Source organism: Chlorocebus sabaeus, chromosome 8 (assembly GCF_047675955.1).
Source record: "Chlorocebus sabaeus isolate Y175 chromosome 8, mChlSab1.0.hap1, whole genome shotgun sequence".
Lineage (NCBI taxonomy): Eukaryota > Metazoa > Chordata > Mammalia > Primates > Cercopithecidae > Chlorocebus > Chlorocebus sabaeus.
The window spans coordinates 72882350-72897050 of NC_132911.1; the positions used below are offsets into that span (position 1 = coordinate 72882350).

Genomic DNA, 14701 nt, shown 5'->3' on the forward strand with positions numbered 1-14701 from the left:
AACCATAATCAAGTGGGTCTCATACCAGGGATGGAGGGATGGTTTAACATATGCAAGTCAATAAATGTCGCATACCACATAAACAGAATTACAAACAAAAATCACATAATCATCTCAATAAAGGCAGAAAAAGCATCTGACAAAATCCAGCATCCCTTTAGGATTAAAACCCTCAGCAAAATTGTTATAGAAGGTTCATACCTTAAGGTAAAAAAGCCATCTATGAAAAACCCACAACCAGCATTATACTGAACAGGGAAAAATTGAAAGCATTCTCCCTGATAACTGAAAGAAGACAAAGGTGCCCACTTTCTATTCACATAATACTGGAAGTCCCAGCCAGAGCAATCAGACAAGAGAAGGAATAAAGGGCATCCAGATCAGTGAAGAGGAAGTCAAACTGTCACTGTTTGCTGATGATATGATTATATACCTAGAAAACTCTAAAGACTCATCCAAAAAGCTCCTAGAACTGGTAAATGAATTCAGCAAAGTTTCAGGATACAAAATTAATGTACGCATATCAGTAGCTCTGCTGTACACCAACAGCGACCAAGCTGAGAATCAAACCAAGAACTCAAGCCTTTTCATAATATCTGTAAAAAAAAAAAAAAAAAAACTTAGGAATATAACTAACCAAGGACGTGAAAGTCCTCTACAAGGAAAACCACAAAACACTGTTGAACAAAATTATAAACCACACAAACAAATGGAAACACTTCCCATACTCATGGTCAGGTAGAATCAATATTATGAGAATGACCATACTGCCAAAAGCAATCTATAAATTCAATGAAATTCTCATCAAAATATCACCATCATTCTTCACAGAACTAGAAAAGACAATCTTAAAATTCATATGGAACCAAAAAAGAACCTGCATAGCTAAAGCTATCCTAGGTGAAAAGAACAAATCTGGAGGAATCACATTACCTGAGTTCAAACTATACGATAAGGCCATAGTCACCAAAACAGCATAGTACAATTACAAAAATAGGCACTTAGACCACTGGAACAGAGTAGAGAACTCAGAAATAAACCCAAATACTTACATAAAACTGATCTTCAACAAAGCAAACAAAAATATAAAGTGGGGAAGGGACACCCTATTCAGCAAATGGTGCTGGGATAATTGGCAAGCCACATGTAGAAGAGTGAACTGGATCCTCATCTCTCATCTTACACAAAAATCAACTCAAAATGGATCCAGGACTTAAATTTAAGAACTGAAACCATAAAAAATTCTAGAAGATAACATCAGAAAAAACCCTTCCGGACATTAGCTTAGGTAAAGGCTTCATGACCAAGAACCCAAAAGCAAGTGCAACAAAAACAAAGATAAATAGATCGGACTTAATTGAACTAAAAAGCTTCTGCACAGTCAAATAAATAATCAGCAGAGTAAGCAGAAAACGCAGAGTGGGAGAAAATCTTCATAATCTATACTTCTGACAAAGGACTAATATCCAGAATCTATAATACAAAGAACTCAAATCAGCAAGAAAAGAAACTAACAATCCTATCAAAAAGTGGGCTAAGGACACGAATAGACGTTTCTCAAGAGGATATACGAGTGGCCAAAAAGCATATGGAAAAATGCCCAACATCACTAATGATCAGGGAAATGCAAATCGAAACCACAATGTGATACCACCTCACTCCTGCAAGAATGGCCATAGTAAAAAAATAAAAAAAAATAGATGTTGGTGTGGATGTGGTAAAAAGGAACACTTTTACGCTGTTGGTGGGAACGTAAACTAGTACAACCACTCTGGAAAACAGTGTGGAGATTCCTTAAAGAACTAAAAGAAGATCTACCGTTTGATCCAGCAATCCTGTTACTAGGTATCCACCCAGATGAAAAGAAGTCATTATACGAAAAAGATATTTGCACATAAATGTTTATAGCAGCACCATTTGAAATTTCAAAAATATAGAAGCAGCCCAAATGCTCATCAATCAATGAGTAGATAAAAAAGTTTTTTATATATATAGATATATCTAGATATATCTATATATATATCATGGAATATTACTCAACCTTAAAAAGGAACAAAATAATGGCATTTACAGCAACCTGGACAGAATTGGAGACTATTATTCTAAGTGGAGTAACTCAGGAATGAAAAACCAAATATCATATGTTCTCACTCATATGTGGGAGCTAAGCTATGAGGATGAAAAGGCTTAAGAATGATATATTGGACTTTGGGGACTTGGGGGAAAGGGTGGGGGTGGTAAGGGATAAAAGACTACACATTGGGTACAGTGTACACTGCTCCGGTGATGGGTGCACCAAAATCTCAGAAATCACCACTAAATAGCTTATTCATGTAACCAAAATAGGTTTCTGTTCCCCAAAAGCCTATTTAAAAAATTAAAAATTAAAAAAAGATGCCCAAAGAAAAGCCACAAATAGGGAAACATATTTGCAATGTAATTGCCACTGATCAAAGATTAATATTCAGAATATGAAGAACACCTACAATTTAATAAATAAAAAATCAACACATCAATAGAAAAATAAGTAACAATTATGAATATACATTTCACAGAGAGGAAACATAAAAGGCCAACAAGCAGATGAAAAATACTTAAACTACCTTAGTGATCAGGGAAAAGCAAATCAAGACCATGGAGAGGTACAATCCTTTTTCTTTTACAACCTTTTGATTGGCATTGATTAAGAAAACTGACAAAACTAAGTTCTGGTGAAGCCATAGATAAAAAGAAACTCGTATACTGCAGGTATAGGAGTTTTTGAAAAGTTTTCCATTAGCTTAAAATCTTGAGCATTTATATAATCTAAAACCTAAAAACTCCATTTCTAGGTAAATGCTTTAGAGAAACAAGTTTCATATAGCATGAAATATGAACAACCCTTGTTAGTATGTTCATAGACAGGGAAATGGATAAATTATGAAATTTTTTTACACAGTAGAAACCTGAATGCCTTTCAACTACATACAGGCAATGGATAAAATCAGTGACGTACAAATAGATCCCCTGTATGTAGTTGAAAGGCATTCAGATTTCTAGTGTGTAAATGCAGAACAATTGTTTTCCGGAGAAAAGAAAGCCCTGATTTGTAGAGATTGATGATTTCCATGGTGTGAATATTCCCACTGTGACTGATTTCCAGCAGCCAAACTGAAATGGTAGTTGGGTCTCCCGGTCTGGTATAAGCAAGTTGCAGCTCACCATTAAATGAGTCTTAAAAGCCTAATGCTTCTTGAACAAGAGCAAGTCACAGAATGCCATTTTAATAAAGCTCCAAAAAGCAAATCTAGCCAATACATTCTTTAGGAAAACATAAGTGACAAAACTGTATTTGAAGAAGGGAATGACAAACACAAAATATTGGTTATTCTCAAGGGTAAGGGGAGACTGGGTGATGGGGTAAGGAAGGAGCCCACACATATATGAAGGTTATTGAAAATGCCCTAATTATTAAGTGGTGGGTTTGGGGTGTTTATTTTGTCATTGTAATTTGTAATTTAAATATATCACATATACTAATAGCTGTGATATATTTTGCATGTTATATTTATATAAATGTTTTACAGATGTTGTGTTTTTATATGTCAAATATTAGGTAATAAATATTTTTTTAAAAACTGCTAAGGGAACATAAACCAATGTTAATGTAGCGTAATATAAAGAAATGGCCATATTTAATACATACTCAAATCTGTGGTGATGACATGGCTTGTTCTTATGATAGACATTTAACTCTGATAATGAACATTAAGTAATGTGTCACTAGCAACATGGAGGCCCCAGGCTGACCATTCGTCCACACTCGCATAGCTTCTGGAGTCAGTCTGGTTTCTGCTCGTAGATATTCTTGCGTGTGTATCTTCACTTACGCCATCCTTCCCTGACTAGCAATAAGGCCTTTTCCCTCCCTTCTCTGCCTATTTAGATCATCTGCTGTAAGATCATGTAAAGTCTCTCTAATATTTTCTTTCTGTCATTCCCAAATTGTTTTGAATTGCTTCTTCTGTGTTTGTTTCTCCTACTTCCATTGGATTATATGTTTCTTGAAGTTTTCTTACGTTACTTATCATGCCCAATACAAAACCAGGCACAAGACAGACACTATTTAATTAGTTGCCAATAATTTTTAAAATTTTATCAAAATAACTCCAACTTACCAGTCTTTACCTATATATATCCTTCAGCAATCTCATTTACATAATTACTGAGTATTATAAGGACTCAAATTTCCGGAGAAATTAAATAATGTATCAAGAGTGTGTTGCAGATTATAGTTTAAGCTCCTTTCTTGAAATGCCTAATCCTGCATTCTTCACATTCAATTATTAGTATGCCTAATCTGCAAATTCCAGAATATGAGTTTCTGATTTAGTACATTCTTTTCTACTTAAGTTAGTCAAATGACTAGATCCAATAATTGAATAGCATTGGCATTATCTGAAAGTGCTATAAAGTTGACAGTTTGTGTCAACTGTGCATCCACATTGAACTTGGCTCGGCAAGCATAAATATTTCTATAAATAGGTATAACTGTGCATAAAAAAAGTCTGTTGTGACACAAGCAGCAAAAGTAAAAATAATGGCTGAAAAAAGTTGGATGTAGCTAAGCACTGCAATAAACTACAGATTTTTAGGTTCCCATCAACATGTCCGATAAACCACACAGGCTGAATTTCTAGTCCTACTGCTGCCACGGATTATTAGATTTCTGGTAAAATTACCTTATCTTTCCATGCTTCAGTTTCTTCTTCTCTAAAATGAGGTAAACTGTAAATTTACCTCATTTTAAATGAGGATTATTAGATTTCTGGTAAAATTACCTTATCTTTCCATGCTTCAGTTTCTTCTTCTCTAAAATGAGGTAAACTGTAAATAAGATAAACTGTAATATTTGACAAATTTAGGGACTCATTTCCCACTCACCCATAGGTGATTTTAAATAGCTAAAAAAAATTACTTACATTTGAAAATCATGCATAAAAGAAATTGCTCTGGAATAGACAGAGCAAAATAGCTTGCACATATGTACTCACCTGTTACTGTTAATAAGCGATGCACTTAGAAGACATAAACAATGGCATTTACTGCTCCAAGCATTAAACACTAAGGTTTTACTTTCATGATATCTCTGGTCCATACTAGCTTGTTAGATTGGTATCCTATTATTAGATTTGGGCTATTTGGCAGTATCCATTTGACTTCATAACTTTCAAAAACAGTAGTTAGGTAAACTCTCAAATGTTCTGGCAGTACTTATAGCTGTCCCTTCATACTAAGCTCAATGGAGATTACTGTATTATAGATCTTTCTGGATATGGTACCAATAACCAGGGAGAATTCAACAGAAACAAAACCAAACAAAATGTAAATCATACAAAGTTACTAATACTTTCTCTTTATAAATGTTCATCTTTGTTAAAAAGTTAATACTGCCCTGTAAATGTGTTCAAGTAAATTTCATGAAAGAAAGTGCATAGAAAATATTCAACTTCTTTTGAACGCACCTAATGCAGTGCTTGGCATATAGTATTTGCTGAATAAATGAATACACAAATATACAAATACAGTAAATGTATGAATGAAAGAATGAATACATAAATAATCAAGCAGAATGACATCTCTTAAAAACCATTAACTACTCGCGGAGAAGAGCTTGAGAACTCATTTATAGTATTTCTAACTTTAAAAAAATTAGCAAATCCATGAGAAGCTGGATTTTATTGTCCTATATATGGAAATAATTTTCTTAGTAATGTAGAATAGAACATTTTAATGTTATTTATTTATTAAGTCAAGAGATTACTCAAATAAGAACTTCAATACACAAACAAAACAGGAAACATACTGAGTGAATACTAAAATTATAGTAGCATTTGCTCACAGTTCTGCAGAATATAATTCAGTTTTGGAGGACTTAAATTATGCTTAATTTACATCCTAATTTAACAAATTTATTGTCACCTTTACAATTGGGTTTTGGGAGCTAGAGCTTCAAGTATTCTTTACAAGTGGATTAATAGTTTTGCATTTGGTATAATTCTCATTGTCTCTCCTGATTTTATCCACTAAAACTTGCTTATTTTTAATATCTATGTTCTGTTAGGAAAGGTAGATTTAAAATCTTTAAATTCACCTACAACTTGAGAATGATGTGTTTCTCCTGAAGTCAGTTTTATGGTAGAAGGTATTCTGTGTTCTAAAACAAAATCCGCATTTACATCTACATAAACTATGTGCCCCAGAATTCAGAAACTTGTCTTCTTGAATGTAAAATTCTGAGTTATCAGAGATAGAGAGAGCTCCATGATTCGAAAGCTATGATTATGGATCTGTGCTGAGATTTCCATTGTCTCCCTGGTGTTTGGTGGTCATTAAGGGTTTGAAAGATTTCATGCTCTAATTCTCTTTTCAGAGTATACGCTTTACGAAACAGGAAAATCTGTCTCCATATATACATAAAGCTAAAGGAAAATCTTTAGGGCTTTATGTGATTCCCTCAAGTATTAATAAATATAAGAAATTAATTTTTAAATCCAGTGGTTTAAAATACCTTTCTCGTAACTGATTTTTTTTTATTTGAAAAGGAGTTCAAACTCAACTAAGGGAAGTCGACAGTCTTCTGGATAGATTATTTCTAGTTGTTCCATTTACCTATCCCTGTCACAGAATTCTTTATAACCCATAGAAATCCTTGTTGTTCTGATGGTTGTTATAATGTCAGAAGACACATGAAAAAAGTTGCATCATTTTTTTCCACATATTTGAAAGCCACTACTCACTCACCCATCAATGTATTCAATTCAGGCTAAGTAATTGCAACTTCTTGCTTCATGCGTTGAAATGGAAAACCAATCACCATTTAATAATATCTACCGTTCTCTGAACTTTTTTCAGAATGTTCCATTCCATCTGAAAGAGAGAGCACAAAATAGTACTCAAATTGTGTAACCCCCAAGAGGAGACAACTGATAGATAAAACAAATAATTATAAAATTATAAAAAAGAAAAAGGACATTAAATATAATTATGTTCCAACAATTAGCTGGATAATATGCCAAAATATCTTGCTTTATTTGTATAACTAAGATAACTGTGGTTCTTGCACATTCCTGACATTATTGTGCCCTTCTAAATTGAAAATACTTATCATTTTTCATAAGTTGTTTTTAAGTTAAATATTATTTCATGTTCTATTTTAACTCACAAACAATATGATTTTTTCAACAACCAATTCTGCCATTTTATTATCACAACAGTTTTATATATCAGAGAATTAATAAGCAATATGTGACTATAATTTATTCATTTTTAAAAAATAAAAATAGATTCCTTACCTGGGACTGAAGAAGCACTAATGGAGAAGGGTGACGAATTTGAGAAAGCATCTAAACTAACAGGACCTGTAAGTATATTCATTGACTTATTTTTTTTTAATTGCTAAAACTAATTTAAATTACTAATAGGAAAATCTAAATAAAATATAATAAAGCCAACTTTCTTACTGGTTAATTAAGCTGTTCTAAGTTGTTTCAACAGTTGGGGAAGAAGACTTGAATTAGATGAGAAAACTGAAGTTCTGATGTTATTAGCTGCTTGCTTGTTGTGCATGTGAGCACGCTAAAAGGTTATGAGCTGCCATGTTAAACTTTAGTAAGTTTAACTATACTTACCTTGGTAGTAAAACAAATACTTTGCATATCCTGAAAGTTTACATATGACTTATGCTATTTTTAGTTGTGAAGTCCTTGTAATATGTTTGTTAAACCATATATCTTCAATACAGTATTTTGGGAGAAACTATTAGGTTTAAGATTTTTAATACGATTTAAGGTTAAAAGAATCAATAGAAAAAACCTGAAATTCTGTACAAATTCTAACTAAAAATAATTTTTTTATAAATGCTAAAGTTCATAAAATATTTTGAGTTTCTATAAAAATAACTAATGCCATCATGTGTTATCTTAAACATAATATTTGGACTGGGTTTGTATGTGTCTATATTCTCTGTATTAATTTGCTAGAGCTGCCATAACAAAGTAGCAAAGACTGGGTAGCTTAAATAACAAAAAGTTATTTTCTCAAAATTCTGGAGTCAAAAATAAAGGATCACAGTATTGGCAGGGCTGGTTGCTTCTAAGGTCTCCCTTTGTACCTTGTAGATGAATGTTTTCTCCCTGCGTCTTCACAGCTTTTTCCCTTTGTACGTGTCTGTGTCCTAATCACTTAACACCAGTGATATATCACAAATATCACCAGTGATATTGAATGAGGGCCTCCCTAATAACCTCCTTTAACTTAATTACCTCTCTAAAGACCTTATTTCCAAGTACATTCTGAGGTACTTGGGCAAGGAATTTGACATATGAAGTTTTAGGAGAACACAGTTCAACCCATAACTCTCTGTGACGAGATTACATGATTTTAAACATTATTCACATCATAGGATTTGGTAAAAGGTGCCAAGTTTTCCAATGAACTTGATAATAAAATAAATTTTAAAAATTATTGATGAAATTAATGTATCTTTGCTCAGATGTTGTTTTATTGACCCTATTTAAAATTTTGCATTTCCCTTCTTTATTTTTTATACAGTACTTATGATTTCTACTGTGTGATGTAATTTACTTATTTGTTTTACTGTTCGTTTCTTTCAACTGTAATATAAGGTCTACCATGGCAAGAATTTTTGTACATTTTTTTCACTTCCACATCCCTAGAAGGGTACCTACACACAGGAGGCCCATAATATCACACACACACACACGCACACACACACACACACACACGTATGTTGAATGCATAGTTCAGCAATAATTCCTCACCATAAGATGAAAACTATTATATTTTCCTTTACTATAAAATGATAAAATCTTAGAAATAGAAAAAACCATGGTAACTGTCCAGTTCAACATTTCCCATCTCTTACCTTGGCATTTTCAACTGTGGTGTTTTCACTCCTGTATTCAATGCAGTGATATCTAACCTATAGAGGAAACAGAAACTCAGAGAAGCTAAGGAACTAAAGTTAAAAGTTAAAACTAAAGTTAAAAGTTAAAAGTCCTAAAGTTAAAAGAACAGTGATATCAGGAGTTGGGACTAGTCAATTTTCCTTCTACTGTACATCCTTAATATTTTTAGTGCTTTTCTGTTTCTTTTAGAAACAGTTTATTCCTGTTTGTTAGAGATTGTCTTCCATTCCTCACAAACATTGGTCCTAGTTCTACTCGGGGAGTGATAGCTTAAACCTAATCCTTTTTACAATTAACTGATGTTCAGATATTAGAAGCTACCAGTGTGTCCCAAATGAGACTTACATTTTTAGGTCAAAACACAGTCCATTCTTTTAACCAATGCTTTTACATTGTGTAGTTTCAAAAAATATCAGTACCTTGATGCTTTTTATGAACATATCCTTGTTTGCCAAGTCCCCTGTAACATGTGAGTTATGCTACAACCAAATTTAGGGTTCCAAATAATGTTCTCACATAGAGTACAATGAAGTATGTGGTTGGAGCAAATATTATTTGGGGTTTATAGCCTACTGTTGCATTAATTTTATTTTTTAAGAAATGTTCTGCCATTTATAAACTTTAGTATTTCTCCATAACCTCATGATGTTATGTTGTCCTTTAGGTTGTGATAATCTGTCATTCATCACTTTTTGCAAAGGTTATCAGCTGTGAATTCCACAAAGTTCATATTTCTCCCTCAGGTCTAAACATATACCATTAGATTCTTCTTCTAATCATTTACTCCATCAAGATATATCCTGTCTATAGTATTTGGCTTCTTTAATAATACACAAAACTGCAAAGAAAAAAGAAATTAGATTTATTTGACCAAACTTTTCATGAGTGATTTCAAATGGGCTCTTCGAGATCTTTGCTTTTTTCCACTGTACTCACACAGTGCTTCCCCAGTGCAAAAGTTTGTTGTAGGTCAACTTTGTTTTTATTTACATTCATTAGATTTTTTTAAATTTATTTTTTATTATTATTATACTTTAAGTTCTAGGGTACATGTGCATAACGTGCAGGTTTGTTACATATGTATACTTGTGCCATGTTGGTGTGCTGCACCCATCAACTCGTCAGCACCCATCAACTCATCATTTACATCAGGTATAACTCCTAATGCAATCCCTCCCCCCTCCCCCCTCCCCATGATAGGCCCTGGTGTGTGATGACCCCCTTCCCAAGTCCAAGTGATCTCATTGTTCAGTTCCCACCTATGAGTGAGAACATGTGGTGTTTGGTTTTCTGTTCTTGTGATAGTTTGCTAAGAATGATGGTTTCCAGCTGCATCCATGTCCCTACAAAGGACACAAACTCATCCTTTTTTATGGCTGCATAGTATTCCATGGTGTATATGTGCCACATTTTCTTAATCCAGTCTGTCACTGATGGACATTTGGGTTGATTCCAAGTCTTTGCTATTGTGAATAGTGCTGCAATAAACATACGTGTGCATGTGTCTTTATAGCAGCATGATTTATAATCCATTGGGTATATACCCAGTAATGGGATGGCTGGGTCATATGGTACTTCTAGTTCTAGATCCTTGAGGAATCGCCATACTGTTTTCCATAATGGTTGAACTAGTTTACAATCCCACCAACAGTGTAAAAGTGTTCCTATTTCTCCACATCCTCTCCAGCACCTGTTGTTTCCTGACTTTTTAATGATCGCCATTCTAACTGGTGTGAGATGGTATCTCATTGTGGTTTTGATTTGCATTTCTCTGATGGCCAGTGATGATGAGCATTTTTTCATGTGTCTGTTGGCTGTATGAATGTCTTCTTTTGAGAAATGTCTGTTCATATCCTTTGCCCACTTTTGGATGGGGTTGTTTGTTTTTTTCTTGTCAATTTGTTTGAGTTCTTTGTAGGTTCTGGATATTAGCCCTTTGTCAGATGAATAGATTGCAAAAATTTTCTCCCATTCTGTAGGTTGCCTGTTCACTCTGATGGTAGTTTCTTTTGCTGTGCAGAAGCTCTTTAGTTTAATTAGATCCCATTTGTCAATTTTGGCTTTTGCTGCCGTTGCTTTTGGTGTTTTAGGCATGAAGTCTTTGCCCATTATCTGATTCCACTTAATATCATATTACACATTTAAATCTTTTTGGAATTAAGTGGAATAAAAACAATAAACGAATAAATGAATGAATGTCAGGACCCTGAAGCAGACAATTTCTAGGTGGCAGCTGTTTTTATTATGAGGAAAGCATGAGTTAAAAATCAAAGTTAATTTTGTTAAAATGATGATATTTTAGATGTAGATTTCCTAAAAATACTTCTGTAGTATTTCGTGGGAGAGCATTTTTAATAAATCAAGAAGAAAATTGTGACTTTATCTAAATATTAATGAAGAATTGGAACAAAGCAACTTTTTTTCTTTTTTTTTTTTTTTTAATTTATTTATTATTATTAAACTTCAAGTTGTAGGGTACATGTGCACAACGTGCAGGTTTGCTACATATGTATACTTGTGCCATGTTGGTGTGCTGCACCCATCAACTCGTCATTTACATCAGGTATAACTCCCAATGCAATCCCTCCCCCCTCCCCCCTCCCCATGATAGGCCCCGGTGTGTGATGTTCCCCTTCCCAAGTCCAAGTGATCTCATTGTTCAGTTCCCACCTACGAGTGAGAACATGCGGTGTTTGGTTTTCTGTTGTTGTGATAGTTTGCTAAGAATGATGGTTTCCAGCTGCATCCATGTCCCTACAAAGGACACAAACTCATCCTTTTTTATGGCTGCATAGTATTCCATGGTGTATATGTGCCACATTTTCTTAATCCAATCTGTCACTGATGGACATTTGGGTTGATTCCAAGTCTTTGCTATTGTGAATAGTGCTGCAATAAACATACGTGTGCATGTGTCCTTATAGCAGCATAATTTATAATCCTTTGGGTATATACCCAGTAATGGGATGGCTGGGTCATATGGTACTTCTAGTTCTAGATCCTTGAGGAATCGCCATACTGTTTTCCATAATGGTTGAACTAGTTTACAATCCCACCAACAGTGTAAAAGTGTTCCTATTTCTCCACATCCTCTCCAGCACCTGTTGTTTCCTGACTTTTGAATGATCGCCATTCTAACTGGTGTGAGATGGTATCTCATTGTGGTTTTGATTTGCATTTCTCTGATGGCCAGTGATGATGAGCATTTTTTCATGTGTCTGTTGGCTGTATGAATGTCTTCTTGTGAGAAATGTCTGTTCATATCCTTTGCCCACTTTTGGATGGGGTTGTTTGTTTTTTTCTTGTAAATTTGTTTGAGTTCTTTGTAGGTTCTGGATATTAGCCCTTTGTCAGATGAGTAGATTGCAAAAATTTTCTCCCATTGTGTAGGTTGCCTGCTCACTCTGATGGTAGTTTCTTTTGCTGTGCAGAAGCTCTTTAGTTTGATGAGATCCCATTTGTCAATTTTGGCTTTTGCTGCCGTTGCTTTTGGTGTTTTAGACATGAAGTCTTTGCCCATGCCTATGTCCTGAATGGTACTACCTAGGTTTTCCTCTAGGATTTTTATGGTATTAGGTCTAACATTTTAGTCTCTAATCCATCTTGAATTAATTTTCGTATAAGGAGTAAGGAAAGGATCCAGTTTCAGCTTTCTACTTATGGCTAGCCAGTTTTCCCAGCACCATTTATTAAATAGGGAATCCTTTCCCCATTTCTTGTTTCTCTCAGGTTTGTCAAAGATCAGATGGCTGTAGATGTGTGGTATTATTTCTGAGGACTCTGTTCTGTTCCATTGGTCTATATCTCTGTTTTGGTACCAGTACCATGCTGTTTTGGTTACTGTAGCCTTGTAGTATAGTTTGAAGTCAGGTAGCGTGATGCCTCCAGCTTTGTTCTTTTGACTTAGGATTGTCTTGGAGATGCGGGCTCTTTTTTGGTTCCATATGAACTTTAAAGCAGTTTTTTCCAATTCTGTGAAGAAGCTCATTGGTAGCTTGATGGGGATGGCATTGAATCTATAAATTACCTTGGGCAGTATGGCCATTTTCACGATATTGATTCTTCCTATCCATGAGCATGGTATGTTCTTCCATTTGTTTGTGTCCTCTTTGATTTCACTGAGCAGTGGTTTGTAGTTCTCCTTGAAGAGGTCCTTTACATCCCTTGTAAGTTGGATTCCTAGGTATTTTATTCTCTTTGAAGCAATTGTGAATGGAAGTTCATTCCTGATTTGGCTCTCTGTTTGACTGTCACTGGTGTATAAGAATGCTTGTGATTTTTGCACATTAATTTTGTATCCTGAGACTTTGCTGAAGTTGCTGATCAGCTTAAGGAGATTTTGGGCTGAGACAATGGGGTTTTCTAAATATACAATCATGTCGTCTGCAAACAGGGACAATTTGACTTCTTCTTTTCCTAACTGAATCCCCTTGATTTCTTTCTCTTGCCTGATTGCCCTAGCCAGAACTTCCAACACTATGTTGAATAGGAGTGGTGAGAGAGGGCATCCCTGTCTTGTGCCAGTTTTCAAAGGGAATTTTTCCAGTTTTTGCCCATTCAGTATGATATTGGCTGTGGGTTTGTCATAAATAGCTCTTATGATTTTGAGGTACGTTCCATCAATACCGAATTTCTTGAGCGTTTTTAGCATGAAGGGCTGTTGAATTTTGTCAAAAGCCTTTTCTGCATCTATTGAGATAATGATGTGGTTCTTGTCTTTGGTACTGTTTATATGCTGGATTATGTTTATTGATTTGCGAATGTTGAACCAGCCTTGCATCCCAGGGATGAAGCCCACTTGATCATGGTGGATAAGCTTTTTGATGTGCTGCTGAATCCGGTTTGCCAGTATTTTATTGAGGATTTTTGCATCGATATTCATCAGGGATATTGGTCTAAAATTCTCTTTTTTTGTTGTGTCTCTGCCAGGCTTTGGTATCAGGATGATGTTGGCCTCATAAAATGAGTTAGGGAGGATTCCCTCTTTTTCTATTGATTGGAATAGTTTCAGAAGGAATGGTACCAGCTCCTCCTTGTACCTCTGGTAGAATTCAGCTGTGAATCCATCTGGTCCTGGACTTTTTTTGGTTGGTAGGCTATTAATTATTGCCTCAATTTCAGAGCCTACTATTGGTCTATTCAGGGATTCAACTTCTTCCTGGTTTAGTCTTGGAAGAGTGTAAGTGTCCAGGAAATGATCCATTTCTTCTAGATTTTCCAGTTTATTTGCGTAGAGGTGTTTATAGTATTCTCTGATGGTAGTTTGTATTTCTGTGGGGTCGGTGGTGATATCCCCTTTATCATTTTTAATTGCGTCGATTTGATTCTTCTCTCTTTTCTTCTTTATTAGTCTTGCTAGTGGTCTGTCAATTTTGTTGATCTTTTCAAAAAACCAACTCCTGGATTCATTGATTTTTTGGAGGGTTTTTTGTGTCTCTATCTCCTTCAGTTCTGCTCTGATCTTAGTTATTTCTTGCCTTCTGCTAGCTTTCGAATGTGTTTGCTCTTGCTTCTCTAGTTATTTTAATTGCGATGTTAGAGTGTCAATTTTAGATCTTTCCTGCTTTCTCTTGTGGGCATTTAGTGCTATAAATTTCCCTCTACACACTGCTTTAAATGTGTCCCAGAGATTCTGGTATGTTGTATCTTTGTTCTCATTGGTTTCAAAGAACATCTTTATTTCTGCCTTCATTTCGTTATGTACCCAGTAGTCATTCAGGAGCAGGTTGTTC

General features: G+C 34.7%; 1 protein-coding gene and 1 long non-coding RNA gene across 4 annotated transcripts in view; one reads left to right on the plus strand and one right to left on the minus strand.

Annotated features, from left to right (window-relative positions):
* The window catches only part of C8H8orf34 (chromosome 8 C8orf34 homolog), a 480957-nt gene that overhangs the window by 375542 nt on the left and 90714 nt on the right, over window positions 1–14701 (plus strand). For all 3 annotated transcript variants that reach the window (XM_008000806.3, XM_008000808.3, XM_038000419.2), the window contains exon 10: window positions 7326–7402. In XM_008000806.3, the coding sequence (XP_007998997.2) occupies window positions 7326–7402 (77 nt within the window). The remainder of the gene's footprint in view (window positions 1–7325; window positions 7403–14701) is intronic.
* On the minus strand, window positions 4820–9065 carry LOC119624917 (uncharacterized). The gene is made up of 4 exons (XR_005241061.2): window positions 8927–9065; window positions 7335–7400; window positions 6784–6909; window positions 4820–4866 (listed from the first exon to the last, which is right to left on the minus strand). It is a non-coding gene; the product is annotated as an uncharacterized lncRNA (long non-coding RNA).